Here is a 24,870-nt window from a genome sequence, read left to right on the forward strand (position 1 = left end):
CAAAACACTCATTCGCCTTGGGGTTCCCATCTGAAACACTGTGAGAGTACCTTATCTCTGCTTTGCTGTGAGTTAGGGAATTAACTGAATTTGTACTGCAGGCTTGAATAGTCTTGGATGCAGACAGAGATCCTTGGGACACACTGTCCCCCTCTCAATGATAATGTTCTTCTCTCAGTTGTGTGTGCAACCTTCAGCCTCATGCTTCTCCTACGAGTACAGGATGGGTTTTCCTCATCTGAGAAGACCCAGCCAGGGAAGCGCAACCAAGGTGCTCGTGATGGGCTGTCCTACATCGTCACATCTCAGAAGAGCATCTTTTTGCCTTTTCCCACTGACCACTGCCTGAAGATGTACTTTCAGCCCTCTTACCTTTTAGAGCCGGCCACAGCTTCCCCACCTGAACAAGGCAGTGCTGTTTGTTGGGGTACAGCAGTTGCAGGGACGGAGGGAACCCCCACATTGCCACAGGGAAGGAGCAGGGTGTGTAAACCAGGGCAGGCTGTAGCCTTGGGCAAGTGCTTACCTCTTCTTATTTAACCAGCTGGTACAAAGCTATTTTGCATGGCTATGTTTGTTTCCAGAAAGATTGGAGATGACACTACTGATTGTATTAGTGATGTTCGGTTGATATCTCTATTTCCTCTTCTCTCATTGGTCTGATAGCATGGGGGTGAGGAATGGCTTGTAAATACCTCCATAGATGGATAAAAACCACTGAAGGTTCATTAAATATTTTGGTTACTTTTCGGTTGTCAGCAGCTCAGCGTCATTTAGGTGCTGTGGCTTCCTATTTTTCATTTTGGAAATGACAGGTACTTTAGTGATGTATACTCTGTGATGATACTTGATTAAGATTTTATCTTGCAAAAAAATTAACCATGTGCTAAATGTGTGTACTGAAAGTTTCAGTGACTTCCTGAACATTGCAGGATCACAGCATGGTTTGGGTTGGAAGGGACCTTAAAGATCATCCAGTCCCAACCCACTGCCCCGGGCAGGGACACCTTCCACTAGCCCAGGTTGCCCAAAGCCCCGTCCAACCTGGCCTTGAACCCTTCCAGGGAGGGGGCAGCCACAGCTTCTCTGGGCAACCTGTGCCAGGGCCTCACCACCCTCACAGGGAAGAATTTCTTCCTTACATCTAGTCTTAATCTACCCTTTTTTAGTTTAAAACAATTACCCCTTGTCCTTTTTCTACAGGCCCTATTAAAATCATACTGAGGCATAAAGTGAAGCATGAGCATAAGTCTTTGCAAAGTCCGAATATGCAAAATTTATACTTTATTATAGTATTATTTTTTTTTCATATTTCAGCCTTAAAAAAAGGACGTTTTTGGATCACCCCTGACCCATATCACAAAGATGACAACATCCAGATTGGGCGAGAGGTGAAAATCTCCTGCCAGGTGGAAGCCATCCCTTCTGAAGAGCTTATGTTCAGCTGGTTTAAAAATGGACGTCCCTTGCGAAGCTCTGAAAGGATGGTCATTACACAGACTGACCCCGATGTTTCACCTGGCACCACAAACCTGGACATCATTGACTTGAAATTCACTGACTTTGGGACATACACGTGCGTTGCATCTCTGAAGGGAGGTGGCATATCGGATATCAGCATTGATGTCAACATCTCCAGCAGTACAGGTAAGGAGGGTTTCTTTGATAGCAGTTTTACTTCAGTATCACAGAATCATCTAGGTTGGAAAAGACCTTGAAGATCATCTAGTCCAACCATTAAATAGTGAAGCTATGGCTTTCCTTTACTCAGGGAAAAAAGGTGTGTACACCAAACGCTTCTCACCATGAAGATATCTAAACAGACCCTAGATCAGGACCTGAGCTGCTTTGATTAAAGTACAGAAACCTGAATAGTGGCATGTGATGCACTCTCCCAAGAACATGCTAGTATCTGGTTTACCCAGACGTGTCCTCTTTACTGTCAGAAAAATTAATGCTTCTATAAAAGGACTTTGGCCTCTATTTAGGACTTCAAGGCATCCAGAGTCATGAAAAAATAGCTGGTAGGAAAGTACAAGGAGAAACAGGAGGGTGTGATGTCAACCACTGAATCCATCCAGCTACTCTAATTGATCAGTCAGTGCCAAGTATGGAGGAAGGAGCTCCTTATTCTTAAAGATTACGCATTGCATGTTGGTGAATCATCTTATTCCCAGTAGGGAAAAAGTTTAAGGTATCTATTACGTATGTTTCCAGATCAGTGATTGAAATATCTCTCTCTTTGATGAGCTAGAGCCTTGGCTGTTACTTTGACTGATAATAAATATCTTGTACTATAGCGTAGGAATATGTAACGTGCCTGCTTTTCTTTCTCGTTGCTAATAGCTGGTTTGTAACCCGTGGATTTCATAGACTTTTCCCCACAGAGTTGACTTTAATAACTGAGGTAGTCCATGTTAAGAAAATTAACTAGAAAATATTCCGAATGCAGAATTTTTTTCTTGCAAAATTTAGTTGCAACCAAAAAAAAAAAGAGTTGTTGCTGATTGACTTCTACAGAGAAGGATAAAAAAAAAATGCATTTCTGTTTTCAGAACATTATTTCATGTTAAAATGAAGAGGCAAATAGAGTCTATTATATCTACTATCCATCCTGTCTTTTATATGAAGTGTTGCTGTGCTGTTCCTCAGACTGTGGTGGTTATTCACTGGGATAAAGCATGCGGTGCATGCCATTAGAAGTAAGACAACAAAGAACACACTGGAAAACCTTTTCATAGCATGGAAGGAAAATGTTTAATAGACAACTTCTGACCCATTTTTACCAAACACATTCAAGTATATACTTTCTACTTTTTCAAAAAGATTAAATGCACACTTTTGCCTCAAAGAGTATATCCACAGTTCTGTTCTCCAAATTTTACATCATAATACTTCGCCAGTACATGTCACATCTAAACTGTCTCTCTTTCAACTTTCTTGATAAATTATTGTTTAGATTTTAATACATGAGCCTGCCTTCCATCTTCAATAGGATACTGGTCCCATGGATCCCTCTTGAGTGCCACATCACTTCTGACAGGATTCTGGAAGGTTTGCCCACTTAAAGGGTTTCATGAAGAATATTGTGTACAGCAGGGAGCTGAGACAGGACTGACCTGTGGTTTGGATAGGAGCCTGGGAAGTAAAGCCATGTGATTGGGTTAGGGGCCACTTAAGCAAAATGGACATGTAGAACCCCCATGGGACTGGATAGGTGGTATCTGACTGGACAGAAAGTGACTGACCAGTGTCACTTCAAGGCCACTTTATTACTTTTGAAATGTCGTGGTGACCTAAGGAGATCCAACAAAGACTGGAAATTTTATCCCATCTTTCAAGAAGGAGATGCAGGGGAGTGCAGGCCAGTCAGCCTCACCTCAGTCCCTGGGAAGGCCAGGGAGCATGTTCACCTAGAAGTCATGTCAATCCATGTGAAGGACCAGGAGGTGACTGGAAACAATCAGCATGGATTATCAGAAGCAAACTGTGCCTGACCCAACCTGCTTGCCTGCTGTGATGAAAAGACTGTCTCTGTGGGCAGGGGGATGGAAAGCAAAGTTGTTGCATCGAGTTTAGTAAAGCCTTCAGCACAGTCTTTTGTAGCATCTTTATAGCCAAGCTGGTGAAGCATAGTTTGGAAAGGTGGACTGGGCATAAGGTGTGTTTGGAAAATGAGATGCAGAGTTGTGTTCACTGATAGAGTCAAAATTTGTGTGTGTATAAGTGAACGAGCAGTCAGCATTTACACAGTTCACCTTTGCTGTGTCCCACCCTGAAACATAATGCACACATACACAAACATTTAGAGACAGGAGGAAAACACTAATTTTATTTAGCTTAGTTCTTATTTTATTATTTGCTATTTGTGTTATTGTTCAGGGATCCTTGAATATTTTGCTTCTTTTTGCTAAATTTTGTAAGTATAACCAGAGGTATTTACTTCTACTGTTTGCTAACTCTTGAAATGATTTTGCACAATTTTGTGGACTTCTGGTTATCTTCAGAATGTCCGTGCTGGAGCAATGCACAGAGCTCGGGGAGGTAGTTGTGGAGGGTTGTTCCCTTGCAGTGGTACAGGCTGGGACTGCCTGGCCAGGGTGCAGCTCTGCAGGGTCCCAGGAGGCAGGAGTGAGACGAGCAGCAGTGTGCCCTGGCAGTGATGGAGGCTGATGGATACCGTGTCTAGTTTTGGACCCCCAATGCAGGAGAAGCTTCAACAAGGTGGGGTGTGTCCAGCAGAGGGTGTGAATATGGTCAAGAGCAGCTGGAGGAAGGGGACTTGTCCAGCCTGGAGAAGAGACAGCCCTGGGACACCTAACAGCAGCTGTCCCCTGGGGACAGGGGATGTATCAAGAGGATGGAGCCAGGCTTTTTGCAGCAGTGTGTACTGGGAAGGTGAGGGGCAATGGGCATGAGTTGAAATGAGAAGTTCAGACTGGATACAAGGATCAACTTTTTCTCCATGAGGATGTCCGAGTGGGAAATGGAGATGTTGTGGCATCTCCATCCCAGGAGGTTGTGAAGACCTGATAAAGCCCTGAGCAGCCTGGTCTGACCTCGCATCTGGCCATGCTTTGAGCTGGGGCTTAGACTAGAGAGCTCCTGAGCTCCCTCCATTATCCTATGGAGACTGCAAGGATAGAAACACCAACAGATTCATGGACAAGGGAACAGCCTGTCTCTTGGCTGAAAGAAACATGTTCTTCAAGCTTATTAATGCACATCTTACAGGTAAAGAACCAAGAGGATTATCATAGGGTAAGAGTCGAGTTTGGCATGATGGATGGTAGTTGCATGCAAACTTTGCTACCTGCGTGCCAGGGTGAGGTGGACAGTGACGCTTGTGCAGTCATGCATTGCCCATCTGGCAGACAGCAACCACTATATTATCTGTACTTGCTGGGGAATCATTTGGGAAATTGATGGGATTTATTGGAAACATCCATTAGATGGCCGTACCTATAAGCTTGTCACAGTTTCTCCAGGCAGTGATGAATTATGTCAGCTCTTAAATCTACTGTCCCGTAACACTCAAGAAAATCAGAAAGGGGGAAGAAAAAACAGTGTTTGGGATCAGCCTTATTTAGCATCTTAAAAGAAGTTCTGCCTAATTGTATGACTTCATTACCCGATTAAGTGGAAGCTGAAATAGTTTCAGTGTGCTTTTGAAGGTCATTACTGATTCATTGGGATTCATTACTGCTGTGGTAATTATGAACATAAGGCCTAGGCACAAACACGTTTTCCAAATGCCAGGACTTGCACGCATACATTAATATCGCGCTGTGTGTCTGTTTGCTGGTTTTGGGGAGAATTCTCTGTTCCTGACCTACATGAGGTTCCTCCTGGAGTCACCAAGTGAGGCAGGAGGGGCTGTGTCACCTTGTAAGGAAGGAGGGAGACAGTTAGGTCTCCTCTGTCCCTCCGGCAGATTGGAAAGGGACGTGTGGCTGTGCAAGGGACATGCCAACCTCTTGGCATACTTGGCATTACGCTTGTTTAGCAGGAATGGTTTTCCCTTGTCATTTTGTACTTTCAGAAGGAAAGGTGTAGATTTATGTCCTGAGTATCTTCTATAAATGGACCTGAAGTAATCCCCTAGCAGCCTCCCCCACCCACATCTTCATGAGGTAGGTTGCTCAATAGTGGAAATAAAGACTCAAATGTTGAATATTTGCCCTATAAAAGCCCTGTCATCCATAACACCAACCTGGGCAAATGTTACTGAAAGACAGGATGGCTCTTCTGTGTGTGTGTGTGCATGTCATGGGGAATCTGAAGGCAGAAAATGTTAAAACAGCAACAAAAAAACCTCAGTAAAATAGGTTTGTGATAAGCCGAAAAGAGAGGTGGATCAGGAGAGTGTGTTAGTCTTTGTAAGCGATCTTTTTCTCTGCTTTAAATATTGTATTCAAAGCAGAAAGAATAAGGCTTTAGGTGATGTATGGTCTGCTCTGTTCAGTACAGGTTCTTAACACTGTCTTTTTTCCCCCTAAAATCAGTATCAGTACAGTAAGAGATGTCACATCTGTCACTTCTGGCTGATTCTTTTTTCATCTTTCCCCCAGAGGTAGCGTTGTGCAGTAAAGTGACTTGTTGTTTCAGGTGGGTTATTTTACTTTATTCTCTGGCTGCACTGCTCTGAATTGCTACTAGACAGGCTGGATGGAGGAGAGCGCTGATACTCTTGGGCTGGAGGGTGATGGTGACCCTTCTTTTCCCAAGAGAGTCCTTTCTACTGTTTCACTCCCACCCAGTGTGAGCACAGCTAGATACCCTACATGGCAAATATGTCAACCAAATTCTTCTTCTCTGGGTGAACCTGAAGATGTGCTGAGCGTGTACCACCCCAGGTACCCTGGGGTAGGCAGATCCCAGAGGGGGACATGGACTTTGGGCATGAACACCGGGCAGGCTGGTGGCCTCCAGGTCTCCTGTTGTACCTCCAAGGCTAGTCATGTCGACAAATAAATTTGGTTTTCCATAAGTGCTGCCACAGACAGGCAGAAAAATTCCTGAAGAACTAGTATATATGAGGCTGTGTATCCTCCCTGCAGTATGGTAAGAGCGCTTCCCTGTTAAGCTAATCAGCTATCTATTAAATAATGAATTAATTAAACGTCCAGGCTGATGTGTTTGGACGTGTGGCCTTGATCTGTTTGTGAAGTATGTGTCCTCTGGTCATCTTGTTCCTCCTTTGATGAGGCATAAAAGAGACCTTCATTTTAGTTCTAAATGTTTATTAAAATCACAGTACTGTCTCTTTGCATAATGAAAAAGTGCTTTTTGTGAGATAATTAGTGGTCCAATTAAGATATTTGTAAACCTTAAGCACTGTCCAGAGTGATTGTTCATGGGCAACCCTGAGACATGCCGGAAAATAGACAGACGTTTCATTATTGCAGTAAATTGATTATTTTTGTGAGCCATTATCTTTGGAGTTTATGTTTGAAAGGAATAGGTGAACAGAAGGGACAGATAAATGCCAGATTTTGTTAAAAAGCTTTTCTTTTATAGTTCTATTTTAGTACTTAATGTGCAGAGATTTTTCTTTTTAATTCTATCCCTGGGAGCCGCCGTCCCTTCCCGTCACGCAGCTTGCAGCGGGGCTGGCCGAGCTGCTCGGTTGCCTGCTCCTGCGGGGAGGACGGGCCATCTCCTGCTCTGCAGCTCCTTCCCTCCCCAGCCCCTGGTTCCCCCAGGACATCTGATTTCTCCAGGATGTGTTCATCCACCGCGGATTTCCTTCTGCTGGGTTTCTGGAAGCAGACACCCTCTTTAGCGACCACGTATTGTGGAGTCTCTTTATTCTTCTCCGGAGGGCTGTGGAGTCAGCTCATCATCTCACATTGCATATGGCTCATGGAGCTCCGCAGCATGACTCCTGCGAGATCACTGAAAGCTAATTTGGCTAATTTGCTGCTGGCTGTGTATGTTCTGGGTTTAAAATGTGCCTCTTCAGAGTCTGACTGCAGAGTAAGGTGGTGTTTTAAGGTATTAAAAGTACATAGAGGCACAAGAACTGATTCTGGAATTATTCTACTGTCTAAGCAGATCTCAGGAAATTGGTGGTTGATGTTCATGTCTTCACTTGCAATCAGAAGTGGCTTGTGCCTAAGAAAACATGAGCTGTGGTGCCTTCTCTTCTTTGCATACGGGCAGGATGGCACGCAGGGAACTGGAGCAATGAGAACAGAAAGCGACCGTGAAATCAAGACTTGATTTCCTTACAGGTCGCTCGATTTACCTTCCACACGACTAGATGGATCTTTCATAGTGATGAAAGGCCATGGAAAGGTTAAAGTAAATTCTCTTGACTTCAGCTGCTTTTCCAACCATTTTGCTGGATCAGCAGTCTCCCCCGAGGCTCTTTTCTCACCTCAGGAGACCCTTTCAGCATATGCTCCCTCCTAGAAGAACCTCATGTTAGGGGCACACTGAGCAGTTTTAGTCTCTGTTTACAGAAATGTCTACAGAACCTGAATAATTATCGCTTGCTGCCCTTCAAAGGCTAAATGATCTTCCTTAAATACATTTTATATACCAGCTTGGCTTCCTATATGACAGCTTAGTCTGCCCTGCCTTAAAAAGTCCCTCCATCACATAAGGAGTATGAATCATGAACAGGGACCAAAATCCATGTCTCTGGCAGAGGATGATTAATACGAGAGATTCAGACCTTCAAATTCATAAATATTAGAGAAGGAGGATACGCAAATAATTTCACCTCTATCTCCCAGCCAGAACAGTGCAGATTCTTCAATATTCCCTATCCAGGCTCGTTTTAAATTACTTGAACAATGTGACTTCCAACACTTCTTTTGGGAGATTATCTCTGAGTAATCTCCACTACGGATTATTTCTTGATATGCAGCTCAAACACTCCTTTGCTCTGCTCTATCCTATAATTACTAGTTATTACCATTAGTCTGTTTTAAGCAGACTGATCACACTAGCCCACAGCTCCTCCCAAGCCCGCAGGCTCTCCATCACTGCTAGGATTGGCACTCACTGCTTGAGGGCTGTGGCTTTCCTTTTTGCCTGTCCAAGGCACCTGAGGAAATACAGAGCGACAGTAGCCCCTACTTCACCTGTGCCACCTGTAATCCCTGGTAAAGAGCTCAGGAGTTGTGCTGTCCCCTCCCAAGCCTACCATGGGGTCACCACTTCTAGGGCCTCCTTGTCCTCTCACTCTGGTCATCTTCTGCCCCTTGATTTCTGTGTAAGCAGATTCTTGCCTCTGCCATTGCCTCTTTGGGAATTAATTAAGCTATCCAGAGGTTCAAAATAGGGACAATAACTTGACCCATCAGGATTTCAAAGATCTAGAGTAGACCAGAACCAGAATGTCTACCCAGACATTGTGGAACTAGAATGGACCTACCCAGAATACCAGCAAATAAACATATTAGGCTCATGCATTTTCTTTGAAATAGCTACTTTGGTCCTGTCCCCATTCTCCTGTAGACACAGTGACTGTGCTGAATCAATGGAATTACAGTAGAACTACCAGAGGAGAACAGGCAGAAGGATCTAGTCTGGTTTCCCAGACACGTCTGCCTAAGGAGCAGTTGAACAAAAATAAAATAAAAAGGACAAGAATACAGTGATACCTTCTGCCATCTGACCTTCTGGTGAGTCAGCGACTTTCAGAGGCAAAGGTTGTCTCAGACCATTTTACTTAAGAGCCAGGAGTGGACATATATCAACAGGAACCCTCTTCTGCGTGTGCCTCTGCCAATTTCAAAGGATAACAGTATGTGTTCTTAAAGTAGGTGCTACTTTAGTGTTACTAACACTTTTGTTTTTCAATTGATAACCCTCCGCTTCAGGAAACAGATTGAACTGCTAAGAGTATTAACTTATTTTTTAAGTCACTTGCTGCATGAATAAGGTAATTTTGTTGTTTCAAATATAGGGTTTAACTAATATATTATTCTGCACAAGCAGCGACAGAATTGGCCTTTATTTGCAGCAAGCTTTCTAGCTGGTGCTGCAGGAGACATGCTGATGCCTCAACGAGGGGAGCTGAGCCCCTCCGAGACTCGGCTTGTGCCACAGCAGCACCCGCTGGGACAGGGAGACTGGCACAGCTGGTGGCACCTTGGCACAGCTGGTGATGCCCCAACACAGCCAGCAGCACCCCAACATAACTGGCAACACCCTGGCACAGCTGGCAATGCCCCAACAACGGCCAATAGCACCCTGGCACAGCTGGCAGCACCCTGATTACTTGGTGCTTCTGCTTGCTTGACTGGCACCCCCCCCTCTGCTCACCCCAATGGCAGCACCTTTGCTTATGCACTTTAGCTTGTGCACCCTTGTTCACCCACCTTTGCTCATTCATCTTTGCTTCTGCACCCTTGCTCAGGCATCCTTGCTTCTACTAACAAGTGATAGAACGACAGGAAACAGCTTCAAGTTGCACCAGGGGAGGTTTGGATTGGTTATTGGGAAAAATTTCTTCACAGAAAGGGATGGCAGGCACTGGAACAGGCTGCCTGGGGAACTGGTGGAGTCACCATCCCTGGGGCTGTTTAAAAGATGCGTAGATGTGACGCTTAGGGACTTGGTGGTGGACTTGGCAGTGTTGGGTTAATGGTTGGACTCAATGATCTTAAAGGTCTTTTCCAACCTAAATGATGCTGTCATTCTAAGTTTCTACACCCTTGCTCAAGCAGAATTCCCCGGACCCTCCTCCACGGCAGGCTCAGCCGCCTGGTGCTGGGGCCTCCCTACATCTTGGATCATAGTAAAGGAAGAAAAACTCTGAATTATCATTTTCTTCTCGATTCTCTAGCTTTCCCCCTCTCTGCACACACTACACACCCCCTATCTTCCTGATTTCTCTGTGGGCATTGCATTGATTTGAGTTTCTTTTGTGTTTTGTTTTTTTTTTTTTTAGTTTTATTGCTTATGAAAACAAGTCATACGTGATCAGGCTGTCTGTTCCTGTCAGTTGGCGTGTTGCAAACCCCCACACCCCCTGATATTTTTTGACCTTGTAGCTAATTTAAGCTAATTTGACATCAGAATAGACATATCAGAGATAATTAAGTACCTGTGAGTTTGTGAAAATAAATAGGGAGTGAAAAAAGGGAAACCCTACCAAAACTCCTCCCTGAGCAAAGATTCAGTGCTGTCCTTCTTCTAATGAGACAGCAGAAACTCATCATCTGAGTTAAGTGGGACCCGTGCCCATAGCCGCTGCGGTGGGGGTAGAGAAACACTTTGTGGGAGCTCACCGTCTTGGGCACTGTCAGTCAAATGTGATACATGAAAGCTTCAGCCAGGCTTTTTATTTATGACATTGCCCATGAAATGACTTGTTTTAATAGATGGCCTTGTCCCTCCTTTCTCTTTCTCTGTTTCCAGTATCCAGAACATTAATAAATGCAGTAAACCATAATAATATATTGGCTGGCTTACAATGTGACAGAGACTGGTTGTGTTGCAAAATGCCACAGGAGAAGATGAGTCAGGGTATTTTAAGGTATCTTTCCATCTGGGGTACTGATACAGCCTATCTTATCGGCATGCCTGCAGACCTCGTAGGCTATGGTCCTTATCTTGGCAGTGTGCAGTTTTTGCAGTACTGTTATCTCTATTTTTCAGAAGGAAAACTGAGCTAAAGAGAGGGTAAATTACTTGCTCACAGTTGCACAGGACCTTTTTGGCATGCATCTTCTTTTTATTACTACTTTTTTCCCCCCCAAACATGCATGTCCTGTGCCATTCACTCTCCTTCCTCTCAAATGCCTCCAGAAGCTACATCTGACTGTGAGAAGCAGGGTATATTCTTTCCTGGTTTCTTCCTTATATGAATCATAGTTTTCTCTGAGTGTACAAATTTCTGTGTTTCCCCTGCCTCTTAGTCTGAGGTGCTGTTTCTTGCAGCTGCCAGGCTCCCACAGCTGGAGCTCAGGGCTGGTGCCTTCCTTCATCCCCGCAGTGTGGCTGCAAGTCTTCCTGAGCCCCTACTTGCACCCAAACATCTCTGCCACTCTTCCTCTCTAAATCCACCCCATGCACACACTAAATTTGTCTGTTTACTCCTCCTTTGACGAGCTGGGTGAAGGACTTCCTTAACCCAGAAGAAAGTTGAGGATATCTGGGGAACAGCTCCTCAGTTTGTCTCCCATCCCTGTTTCAAGTGAAGGGTTGGGTCAGCCTCCACACACAAAGCTGGTTTTGCTGCCTCCTCTCTCATTTTTTGTCTCTTCTGTCATGTGTTGCCTTCATAGGCAGCATTTGCCCAAGACCACTCTTGGTTCAGTGCTTGAGATGAGAAGTTACAGCCAGAAAGTGGGTGATTTCTGAGGCCAAGACAGGGCGTGATTTTATAGTCCAGACCTGTTGCTCTGATGACAGTCTGGAAAGGATGGAGTCTGGAACAGGCTGCCAGCACAACATGTCTAGAAGTAGGTCTACACGGACAACCACCAAAGGGAAGACTCATGTCCTGGACCCATCTGGACCATGGGGTTGAAAGCAGAAGTGTCGATAGCGCTGTAGGCGGGTACGTAGCAGATCACAGACCTTCTCCCTCCTGACAACAGGTATTTTGTTTGAGGGCTGTGATCCCACGGTCTTGGCCTCACAGTTCTCACGGTCAGTGAATCCCTGAGATGGGAGGAGGTTGTGCTTCCCTGGGGCAGCTGGAGGTGCTGGAGGGGCAGGGAGTGAGAGGAGAGCTTCGAGGGAGCCTGCAGCATCTGAACCAACTGGGACATGCTTTGATCGACGCACATGCACAGCGGGAAGCAGATCCACTGCCCGGGGGGGAAGGGACAAACTAAATGGGTTTTTTTACTGATCCAGAGCTGCATATTATTTGAACTAAGCTGAGAAGCCACAAGCCAGATGAGCTGGAAAAAATGTTCAGAAGAATGCTCCTTCCTGCAGGGGGGCAGCGCAGTATGCTTTCAAACCTTCCTCTTTAAACTGTATTTTCCGTCTTGGAACAATATCTTTTTCCCAGTTTTGTCTGTGTTTTCATGGAGTATTGCTTTAGAAAGTGGCCGTTTGGTATCTATTAGATGTGCTCACTTTTGGGAGAGAAGGTAGAGGAGTCCCACCACAAGCACCTGACTGATGCAGGTCAAGCACAAGCTCTTCACAGCGAAAGCATGGGGTGTAGAAATGAGGGAGAGGGAAGGGCACACGCTGGTGGAGAAATGCAATCAGAATATCTTGGAGAACCACAGAGCAGCACACATCTGCTCCTTCTGTCTCATCCCTCGCCACCTTCAGCACCCTTTTCCCTCTGTATTTTTTCTCTGAGCTCTGGTAAGACTGTGGTCAGGGCTTTGTACCACCCTCCCTTCGCTGGGGTGGACCATCTCATGTCCTGCAGCCCTTCCTCAGACGGGGGCTTTTAAGCATCTTCATGGGGTGATTCTCCTCTGGGCTCTCTCCAGTTGATCCAGGTCTCCTGGGCACTGGCCTGTGCTCAGGACCTGCAATGGCACACATGGGCATAAGTGAAAAATACGAATGTTTTATTAATATTGGGAATGTTTTATTAAGCAGTCTTTCTCCTTTTTCTTTTTCTTTTTTTTTTCCTTCTTTTTTTAAAGTATAAAATAATTTTTCCTTTGCTCTCCTGTGGAAAAAAGTTATTTCCACTTTTGCATGTCTCACCAGATTCAGAAGAAGCTATTAAAGTCTTCAAAACAGCTGAAAACAGCATTTTGGTACCTATGAAAGTCCCTGATTTAAACTCTGATTCCTAGCAGGCTTTTCAGGTCCGTATACATGGGGTAGATCCCAGGGGAAACTGGAACTGCTTCTCAGTGGTACAAGTCTGCCGTTTCCACCTCTGGAGGCCTGAAAATAGCCTTTGATTATTTTTTCCTGCAGACAGGAGTTGCAGTGCAAGCTGTATTTTGTAAGTCCTGGCATTGAAGCAAAGTGGTTGAGGGCAGGACAGTGTGGATAGGTAATGCTCCTAGGAGGGACTGTTTTAAAACAGAAAGCATCTTTCTGCATGAGTCAGAACAGAAGACCTGTAAGGGCAGCTGAATTTTCAGAAGGCACAAAAGAAAAGAGAGGGCAGGCAGTGCTTAAATCACGTTTTTCCATATATTTTCCATATCCACACGACAGCTCTTCCTCTCCTTCTAAGCGAGGGTCTGCGGCACCGAAGGCACCACGTGTGATCTGGAGATCGCAGGTGGCTTCAGAGATGGAGCTTTCGTTTGTGTTGTGCTAAGAGAGGAGTAAGAGATTGGCTATAAACCCAATATAGGTATGATGAGATGGGAACGGTAATTGGACATGGCAAAACAGTTCTCATCAGGCCGGCGGAGCTCACGGTGCTTTGTAATTATCAAACTCTGTCACCTAAATGGAGGGGCCACCTCTGATGGGACCGATGGTGGAAGCTCACTGGGATGCCTGTTGTGCAAACACTGATGCCTCTGCCAGGGATTCTGCAGCATTTCTGTCCTGATCAAGCACCTTGCACAGCAGCGTCTCTTCCGCAGCAAGCTCTCTTCTCGCTGCCGAGGGCTGGTGATTCAGCACCATGGCTCATAATTTGGAGAGGTGTTGGGGGTAATGAGAAAGTCTCGCTCTTGCAAGACTGCGGAGGGGAGGAAGGATGGGTCCTTGGGCATCACAAGTGGTGCCAGGTATTCCTGCTCCAAAGGGCTGTCTAAATCCTGCTGGAAACAGTTGTTCAGGTATTTCTTCCAGATTTGTTAATGCAAATCTCTATGGAAAAAATAACACTTCGATAAACCTCCTGTGATAGATGCCAACTGCATTTCAGGTTCAGGTCTTGAATTCTGAGCTGATTTCTGAATTGGCACGATTCTTCCTCGTTGTGCAGCCATTATGAGCTGGATAAAATCAGCAGCCAGTCGGTTATAAAAAAGGGGTTTTAGTGCCAAATACTGATAAAAAGGAAAGACATAACTTGCAGTGATAAAAGTACTAGCTGCGACTGGTGGTCCAAAGGTGCTGATGTACACTGGTACGGCATATTGACATTCAGAGATGTACAGGGAGGCAAATAAGTGCCATAGCTGGGGCTGTTAAATCTTGTTTTAACCACTTCAAGCAGCTGAGCACACTGCCTCATAAATATAGTAGCACTGCACAGTCTTCCAATATATAGTCACTGTGCGCCGCTGTCTGTGTATAAATTAATTCTTCATATGTAGTTATGGCTGTACAAGCAAGAAAACCACCTGATGTCTCTGTAATGCTGATTGTTGAAATGTCTTTTTTTCTCCTTTGAAGTCCCACCCAATTTGACTGTTCCTCAAGAAAAGTCACCCCTGGTAACCCGGGAAGGGGACACGATCGAGCTGCAGTGCCAGGTGACAGGGAAGCCCAAGCCCATCATTCTCTGGTCCCGAGCAGACAAGGAGGTGGCGATGCCAGACGGGGCGATGCAGACGGAGAGCTACGATGGGATCCTGAGGATAGTGAACGTGTCCAGGGAGATGACGGGGACCTACAGGTGCCAGACCAGCCAATACAATGGGTTTAATGTGAAACCCAGAGAAGCTTTGGTACAGCTCATTGTACAGTGTAAGTAGATCCTTCTTTTCTTTCCATGTGGTTTTGATGAGAAAAAGTTGACTGACTTCTCCCCTGAAGCAAGAGTCTTACGGTTGTTACATCTTTGATGCTGTGTTTTTTGGCTCTGTAGTTCCCTGAATCCATGTTTTAATGTAAATATAGAAGTAAAAATGACATAGGAGTACTATTTATATTTAAAAAAAAGTGTGAGGCAATCGTTATTTCCCCAGTGCCTACCTTTAAATTTCTTGACACAGGAACAAGTAAATGACATAGGAGGACATATTTCTATAAATGCACATCTGATACTAATCTCATTTGTTGATACTGTGTAAAACAAGAAGAAAAAAATGAGAAAAAGCTGTTCCATCTTAGCTGATCTGCATGCAGATCTGCATAGTCTTCTCTGACTGACTGTGAACCATCAGCATCAGGAGTGGGAAGGAAAGCATAAGGGAAAATCAATTATTTTGGAAATGCTCAGCGTTTATTATTGGAAAATGAAAAGTCTGGTTTGATGTGGTTTATGGAAAAAACGAGCCGTTCTTTGTTGCTGTGTATCTGATAAAGATGTTCTCTAAATGGCTTTCGTGTGTCTGTTGTATTGTTGGTACTTATTTTTACTTTTTTATAAAGTGTCTTGTGCAGCTCTCTTTTATTCCAGTTTCAGATGCCCAAATGTTATGGCAGACTTGCTTTCTAAGTGTTGTGTGCTCAGCACAACTGACCTCTTTTGGGGCCTCCAGGGATGAGATGCTGCAATATACATAGTTATTACTAATAATCAACTGATTTGTTTTTTCCAAGGTCTGTTGTATAACAAATTATTTATGCATTTGATTACATGTTGTGGTATCTGCAGCGCTTTCATCAGAGCTATTTACTGGTGTGCCGGCTTTATCAAAGCGTGATTCTGTCCCAGCCAGCAGTCACGTGGATTAATGTCACCAAAAGCCTCCTGAGAGTCAATCCCGCAGGCAATCTGGACCCTTCTCACTTAGGCTTCTCCTGGTTGTGGGTTCATCTGCATTAGGACTGGCTTCATCCCACCCACACCGATGGATCTGAATTGGGAGCAGGGGTGTTTTTGGCTCCGTCTCTAGAGATTGCAGAAAATGGCTTGGATCTTAGGTCATCCTCCGGAGAGGTCTGTCTTACCCTATAGAGTGTAAAATGATCACAGGGGGGATTAGTCTCCTACTGATGGAAGTTTTAAAGCACATGGATTGTTGTAGGGAAGACTGGCTCCTGTACGAATGGACTGGACCAGCCTGCGTGAGCTGCCTTAATTCAGAGCTGTGAGCACGGGGGAGCCCTTGCTGACACAAGAATTTTAATTGCTGACACAAGAAATTTAATTTTAATAACAACTCATGTTATTATTACTAGGATCATGGTTATTCTGATGATGGGTTTGTGTTTATCATGACTAGGACTACTCCTGATGACACGCAGGTTCTCTTTCAGATCCCCTATAACCAGCCATCATCATTGTAGGTGTTCAGTTTTAGCTGCATGGAAGAGGTGATCTACAGAAGGTAAACATCATGAAAAGGTAGAAGATGAAAGACATGAAAGGGCAGAGTGTAAGATATGTGGACAGGGCCCCAAGTCTGTTCTGTAAATGGACATGCCACCGCGCACAGGTCGCTGTCAGGGCTGATAGAGTTGGTGATGCCATGTCCTGGGCCCTCACAGCATGAACGGTGCGAGAGAGGAGGGGTCGATGCTGGGGAAAATGCAGAGAGCAGCAGCACAAAACCATTGCAGGGATTTTCAGTTGCTGCAGTTTATCAGGTGTATGCGCAGAGGCTGGATGTGGTATATTTTGGCTACCACAACTTTGCTGGGACATGTCTTTGTTATTCATTGCAAACATTAAAAAGACAAGAAAAGATTGCTCAGTATGGTTGTAAATTAAAGACAACTGGTTGTGAAAACTTGCTGTGATACTCCCTGGCTTGTTGCTCTTGGGACACTGGCTTGGGACAGCTCAGGAGGATGGCAGCAGCATGACAAAGACTAGTTCCCCAGAGAGCAACAGTGGTGGGTGAGAAAGGTGATAATGTGCAAGATTTTCATGTAGCTTGGACTGAAGACCGGCCTTTGTGGTGTTGCAGGCCTTGATGATCTTGAACAGCAGAGAGGAAACATGAAAAATAAACTCAGTAAGAACTGATTTGCAGAGTCCCCTGTGAATCTGCAAACGAGAACCGCTACACAAATAGTGGAACAACGGTCTCCACGAACAAGGAGGCGGTAAAGTGGCTTCTTTCCCCTTTTCTGTCAGTGAATTGCTATGAGAACTAGAAAAGATTTTGTTTTCTGGCCACTGGGATCCTTCATCTTAATCATTTAGTTTATATTCTCTTTTCGTCAGCGTACATCATCTTTTCCATATGTCTGTGCAGAGTCCAGGCTGGTTATTGCAACATCCGGGTTTGGGTTGGTTGCGATGATGTGGGGATGATGGAGGCTTCTTCAAGTCATTCAGTTCATGTACAAATACGGGTGTGGAGGATATTCCTGATGATGCACAAGACCTTCAGTGGGAAAGCTCTGGAAGTAAATCTACTCCAGCAGTTACAAACAGCAAACCCACAAAGTAATGACCGGGACAAGCTGGCTGTTCTGTCCCCAGTGCCCAGAACTTCTCATCTCACTCCTTGGGAGCATTATGAGCCCGTAAGGAGCTCTGTTCCTTGTGTTTTCAGGCAATAAAAGGTAATTTTCAGCTTTGCTTGCCTTTTTTTTTTTTTAATCCTCTGAAGCTCAATTCACTGGGGGATACTAGAAGAACAAGTATTCAGAAGCACTCTTGACATGGTTCTGTATAACAGCTGTGATGTGTCCCCCATTTTGCCTTTTGAGTCTTTCGCATCATAGAAATTCTTTTATTTATCCAGCAAGCTCTGCATCATTTATCCTGGTCTCCATTTCAAGGCTCTTAAGTAGATGCTGTTATTTTCTTCAGCAGGAAGGTAATCATGTGTTTCATGTTAGAGGAAGGGATGACTGGGTCTGTGTCTTGGGGAATGTTGCCCAGGATGTGGATGAGGACTTCCTACCAGCTGTACTTCTTCAGGACCTGAGCCAGTCCCTGGTAGACTGGGATGACTCCCGCTGACTTCCAAAGGCTGGTGGAGGCATTGCTTGGATTGCTGTTAATTTACAATATTTTACTGATTGAAAAAAAGCTCTGTTTTTATGTAATTTTAGTTCTATGTTAGATGCAGCAGTTCACATATTCTGAAAGAGATGAGAGACACAATTTGAAAATGGTTATAATAAGCAGGGGTATAACAGGTATTTACAGGAGATTTTTCTTTAATCTGTTCTTTTTAGATTTCTACTCACTTTATTCAGATCCCAGCAAGTGACAATTTAGAGACGAATGGACAAAGCAGATACTATGTAATGCTTTCATTATTTTTCTTGTGGGAGGAAAGTACGTGTGTTCACATCGACTTCAGCATCATTTCCGTAATGAGGATAGCATTTATTTAATTGTCATAAAAATCAGTTCTTTTCAGGAATTTTGTAATATTTATTTTAGATCCTTCTATCACTTATAAACAGGGAAAGATATTTAATGAAACACTTATATAATAACTCATTGATTTCACTTTGTGTGTGGTGCGTGGGTGTGTAACCAGATATGTTCATGGTCGTTGGTAGCTGGGTACGTTCCCATTCTCTGGGGTGTCAGAAGAGTTTCTACTTGTGAGAGTAGGAATTTCTGTCTCCCCGAGGTAGTGTATTACTCTATTTTGCTCCACAGGGCAAATCTTTCAGTGGAACTACTGCTTTAGGTCATACCTGTTGGTTCAAACTAAAGAAAAATGAAAGATAAATTCAAAGATGAAGGGGCTTTTTTTTTTTTTTATTCGACCCACTTGCAGTTCATCTGAACAGTTTTAACAGTGTTTTTCTTTTCCTTACCTCTCTTTTCCTCTGCCATCCCTTTAACCCCATGCTCAGTGATGCCAGGATCCCAGACTGAGTTCTCTAAGAAAATGGCTGGTTTCTGTGCCTCATCAGTTTGGCCTCAAGTTGTGGTTTAAGATTTTTGATTTTTTTTATGTTTACCATCAGATTCTAAAAATTCTAATAGGAAAATGAAAATGCATGATGGGAAACCAAAAGCGAAGGAAGACTCATCTCCCTGAGCCCAGGTCTGTTGGAGAAGACGTGGTCAGTGTGCTTTTCGGTACACTTTGAGTCATGCCATCCTTGTCATGTCCTGAAGTTGATTGCTCAACAGTAAAATACAGCAAAGATGATACTTGTTTTGAGGTCTAACTGTGAGTAGATCCTAGAGAGGAATTTAACTAAAATTTTTAACCATTTGAGTGTTAGGTGCCTGTGCTCCCTGTGTGGCTATGGAGAATGAAGCATCCACAGAAATCAGCAGAGCCTGTCCTAAGGAATGTCTCTGGGATGTTTTTTCTTTGTCCCAGTTCTCTTTCTGTGAAATAGAAATAACAGTTCCCACCCGAGAGGTTTTGGAGACAAGATTCTGAGGATGCTGTAGTAAGGAAAGACGTGCAATATCTGATTTGATCAATAAACCTCGTATCCTTTGCTTATTGCTATTATTATCCTGTGTTTTTTTTATCTTAGGTGTGTTGGCACTCATCACAAGCTATGGGCTTTACTGACTTTGATCTTTATTGTTTGGCAGAATTTGTGAGCGCTGCTGGCTTTTCTCTGAGAGATTAATTAGGATCATGGAAGCAGCAGGCAGAGCTAAACACCTTCAGTGGGATTTGATTGTTGTTGCTACTGTTTTGTCCACCTCTCGTGGGAGGTTGGAGAAGACCTCTGGGGGAAAAACAAGAGTAAAAGATCACTCTGTAAAGTGCTTGAGTTCATTTCTCGCTCTTGCTTGTCTTTCCCCACAGAACAAAAGAAGGATGAAGCTAGCTAGTTGTGATGCTAGGGACAGAGCTGAGGGAGCTCTGTCGTTGTAGATAGGTCATCAGCAGAGCCTGGTCTGTGGAGTCCTGCTGGCGCAGGTTCCCCAGGAGCCGTGTGTGCAGAGACAGCATTCGGAAAGCAGAGATTTTCCTAGGACCCATGGATGTTGTCTCGGTGTCGCTACCCTGGAGAGGAGCAGGCAGCACCAAATAGCCTGGCTTGCTGGCCTGGTTTGCTCCTCTGCGCCCTCTTTTGCAGGGCCTTTCTGCCTGTTTCTCACCCATGACTAGGCTCTTTGGGATGTGCGGTTATCCATAGTATTCTCAATGTGTGAGCCCTTCAGAGAACGGCATTTATCCTTCTGCATCTTCCTTCCACGTTTTGGAGAGTTTTTTTTCACGGGGAAGGTTGTTTGCTGGGTCCAGGAGGATCCCTTCTGCAGGTTTAAATGACACGAGCGGTTTACTGGGAGGTGCAAAATCAGCTTCGCAAAGCAGAAGTGCCAGGGTTTAACTAGTTCATCTCCCCAGTGTGGTTTGCTGCGTGCCTCTGCATGGGAAAGAGAGGCTGAGTGGGGCAGAGGAGGCTCGTATGTGACTGTTTAGAGACCTGTGCTGGCTCATGGTGACTTCAAGTGCTTGTGCAACGGCACTGTTTATATTGTTCTGTTGCTGCAAGGCACGCTGCTCGTTTCCCCCCAAAATGAAAGATGCTGGTCCAGAGGGAGCCCCAGCTCTTGCTGAAGCTTGTGCCTGCCCTTGAGGGACCCATCAGAAACGCCACCGGGCATGAACCTTCCTTCCATGAACCAGGAAGGTCTCTAGGATGTGGCTTCCTTGCTCTGAGTTGAGAGTGTGGCATCTGGAAAGGAAGGGCTGTTCCAGACATGTGCTCCCAAAGGTGGCTCGTCCCAGTTCAGTTTCAGAAGGGCACCGAGACAGACAAGTGGAAAGTGGAATTGCCTGCGGTGACAGTGCTCAGAGCCCTGCACCTGCTCGCAGCACCATTTTCTTGTGTGCAAATTTGGATAAATAAAAGTTAAAATAAATAAATAAATGCCTGCTGTTGGCAGACGGGGTGCAATCTAGTAATAATTTAAATGCACCACTTTTACTGCTGGAAGAGAATGCTTGGGAAATAAAAATGCCATCAGGTACAATATAATCAAATGTTTACATCGTGTACCTTATCAAGTAATGATAGCAGGAAGGACAGAATCATTTTTCACAGTGGACATTGCTGCACATTGGGCTTGGATTTTATATGCTCCAGTTTTACTTTGGTGCTACATAAAATATTGTTTATAATATAAACTGTTTTCCAAATGCATTGGTCTCCAAGTACTTGTAAAGCCTCTTAAAACATCAAAGATATTTCATGGTAACCTGGTTGGCAGAGCAGTTGGCCACATTGTAATGCTCTGAGTTTGCCTTTCAGTTTGAGTTCCAGTTTATGTATGTCATTCCTACTCGGTAATAAATTCTAAACAACTAATGAAATCACGCTGAAGGGGAACATTCTTTAGGGATTATATTTGAAATGGAACAGAGCTAATTAGTAAGAAATATGAGGCTGAATTATGATCTCAGGTGCATCATTGCAAATCTGCAGTGTATCAGTGGGGCATAAATTAGTTGTTCGGGTTTTACATCGGCAGGAGAGTTCAGAACTGGGTCTGCTTTACTTTGATTGTAGATGTTATTTGCAGCTGAAGATGGGAAAAAATAATCTTTTATGCTTTCGACAGGCAATTTGGCAGCTCGGAAAATTGCCGTATCTATTCTGTGACTGTCTAAATATGTGCCTGATGAAATATTTATATGTAAATATTATATATTATATTAATAATGAAATAAAAGTTTGTTACAAAAGAAAGGAATGAAGTGTTCTCCATCCAAAACAGAACTAGAATTAATGAGCTTAAAACTCATGGAGATTTAGGAAAGTAATTATGAGAAACTTTAACAGGTAGGGTGGCTAATCCCTGCAGTAATTTGCCAGGAGACTTACAGACTCTGAGTCCATGGATGGGGTTTTTTTGAAGTGGGTGGACAAAGCCCCGCAGGGACTGGGGATGATGTTGCAATGAAATATTTGATACAGTTATGATTTAGCAGCAATTCAAGATTTATCAGTGGTGTGAGGCTGATCAAAAGGTTGAATTTTAGCAGCAGTTAATGACTGACCAATTTAGAGATTAACAAGGTAATTTGGTAGAATGTTATAATTAAAACAGCAACTTAATTACAGATTTGATAATTACAAGATTCACACTAACTTACTACAAGGTACCCTAACTCAAAACGTGTGTATGTGCATATGTATAAACACAAAACATACGCACACAGAGACAGACAGAAATATTTGGATCCAGCGAATTATGTAGACACCCACACTCGTGAAGGCAAATGCGCATATTTAAACACATAGATAGGTAACGAGGTGCATAGAAGAGGCTAGCCTGTAGTTAAACTTTCCCTCTTCTCCAGTTTGGAGCAAATACTCACAGTGCATTGGCATTCCTCAACAGACGATAGTTGAGTCTCAGGAAGTCTGACTTCGCCCTGGCCTTTCGTTGGCTTTGTGGGCAGAGGGTCTTCAAACTTTGAGGGGTCTGAGCCTGAGAGGTGTCCCAGCTCAGGGGAGATGCTGCTGGTCACATCCTGCTGCCATCCAGGAGAGCTCAAAGGGTCTCACTTAGGGTGACTATTTGTAGGGTCTGGGATAATTGGCTTTTGTCAGGTACTCTTCTGTTTCAACCCAACTTGGCTGATGAAATACTCTGGTACTTTTCACCAGTTGTGCACACCTGGCACTTGCTAGATCTTGGAGTTCTGTTCTCACCGGCTTTGGGCTACGACCCGAGTATGGATGTGCTGGGCTGTCAGGAGGTGATTGATTGTCATTCCTGTGTCCAAGTGGTAGGGGACATAGGAACTGGGTGTGCTAAGGGCATGCCTTAACACTCTGGTTTACTGCCCTTCCCAATCCATCTTGGGTTGGCGTGCGGCTCTGGGGGGTGGAAACTGCACCGAGCGGCCCGAGAGGGGGGAGTTGCACCACCACAGATGGTGAAGGGGGCCGGGGATCACTGCTCTAGTTTGGAGATGTTCACAGTGAGTTTCAGCTCCAGAGAAACGTGCCCTGTGTTTCCCGGGACTGTGACAACAGCTCATTACTTAGGAAGATTTTTGCACTCTCAAGTTCTTCATTCATATTGCTGGGCAGAGCCAGGAGAGCTAATGTTATTGTTTCGTGAGTGGGGATCAGGAGTGCAAGTAAAACTCCCAGAGACTGAAACCTTCTAGATTTCCAGATCTGCTTATAAAATTTTAACTATGAAAATGTATTAAAAAGGGGATAGTCAGGGAATCTCCATAGGCAAGAAGAGTAATTGAATGGGGAAAATGTCTTTATTTTTAAATAATCATTAAAATCTATTTTTAAGCAGGTTGAAATGATAAAGAAAATCAGTATTTACATTTTAAATTTGCATTATTTACATCACAGTTATACTTTTTTTCCCCCTTATGTTACGATTGAAGAGTTGAGTGGAAGAAGCTGATTAGTATTCAGGACAAGTCTTACATAACCCGATACATTCCCAGACTGTTGAGCTTATTACTTTCTGAAAGACTTCCTTCTCTGTAGATGGGATTTGGGTTTGATTTAGGCTCTTTGTGGGGGGAGAGAGGGAAGGCCTCGCTACTTTTATATTTCTGAGCCATTTTTTATGTCTTTTGGGAGTATGGGAATTAATAAATTACCTTAGCAACTTTAAAACCAAAATACATGTTGCTCCCATTTGCCTTTATCATTTTGCTTTGCTTTCAGAAGTTGTTTTCTCCATCCTGGTGTGTTGTGTTGGAGGAACTCTGCATCCCTGGGTTGTAGGTTTTTCCCAGAGTTCCTCTCAAATGGCACAGATACACGCTGCCTACCTGAGCCTAAAGATTCAGTCTGCCCTATGGTGATATATATTTAGGCAGTCCAGATATTGTTACCACTGTCCTTGTGTTTAACCTATGGGTAGAGTTCCCAGGTCCTTAGTTCTTAGACTAGAAATTTTCCAGAAAACTCTCTTAGTGCTTCTATGTAAAACAACGGTCAAAATCTCTTCTGTAAAATTCTCAGTGAAAGACGATGGAGAACGATTTCTGCATAGTGCATAAGCAATTATGGCTTTCTATATAATTCATCTGAACGGAGCAAGGGAGGAAAAATATATGGAAATAATTGATGGCTTGATCAGCAAAGCAAAATACTGGGAGCTTTTTGACATTTAACAAGGTCAAGGTCAATGTGTGTCTGGTGACCTGGAGAGGTAATGAATATGCAAACACTGGCAACATGGAAAATTGTAAATGAGAATGAGATCATTTGAATTTTTTCTTATTTAATATTAAAACTACAGTTGCTCAGAGAATCTCCTGAGATGTATCTTTTTCTTGTTAGAAATTCCAAAAGACAGCATAGCAGCGAGTACCCCAGAACCTGAAGCGTAAACATGGATGTTATTGGAAAAAATTGCATTATTCATAGAGGTTTCTTTTTGACAATTGGTCATGTAGAAGATAGTCTTACACCACAGAGCAGTTCACAGCAGTGTCTGAGGGCAAGACCAAAGAGTCTTCTAGACAAAAAGTTTTTTGTTTTTTTAAGAAGTGAGAATGGGAGGAGGAATGGGAGTAGATGTAAATGTTGCATATTTATATTTAAAATATGAAGAATCAGAATAGGATGCCTTTGAATGCTCTATTTCTTCTGGAGACGGCATCCAGGATCTGAGTAGTCAAATTGATAATTTTGGGAGAATGGCAGTTCTTAATCCATCAGTATTTCTTTCAGGTTTTTTCACAGAAACCTGCTCTCTCTTAACCGTGGTAGCTCTTCGCTGATGCTGGTGTATTGGTA

The 24,870-nt window shown here is 43.9% G+C and overlaps 1 protein-coding gene across 1 annotated transcript in view; it reads left to right on the forward strand.

The window, feature by feature from the left end:
* The window catches only part of MDGA2 (MAM domain containing glycosylphosphatidylinositol anchor 2), a 392,310-nt gene that overhangs the window by 243,351 nt on the left and 124,089 nt on the right, over window positions 1–24,870 (forward strand). Inside the window, exons 7-8 of the mRNA XM_074821198.1 lie at window positions 1,318–1,647; window positions 14,752–15,045. Coding sequence (XP_074677299.1) covers window positions 1,318–1,647; window positions 14,752–15,045 — 624 coding nt within the window. The remainder of the gene's footprint in view (window positions 1–1,317; window positions 1,648–14,751; window positions 15,046–24,870) is intronic.

This window comes from Strix aluco, chromosome 4 (genome assembly GCF_031877795.1).
Source record: "Strix aluco isolate bStrAlu1 chromosome 4, bStrAlu1.hap1, whole genome shotgun sequence".
NCBI lineage: Eukaryota > Metazoa > Chordata > Aves > Strigiformes > Strigidae > Strix > Strix aluco.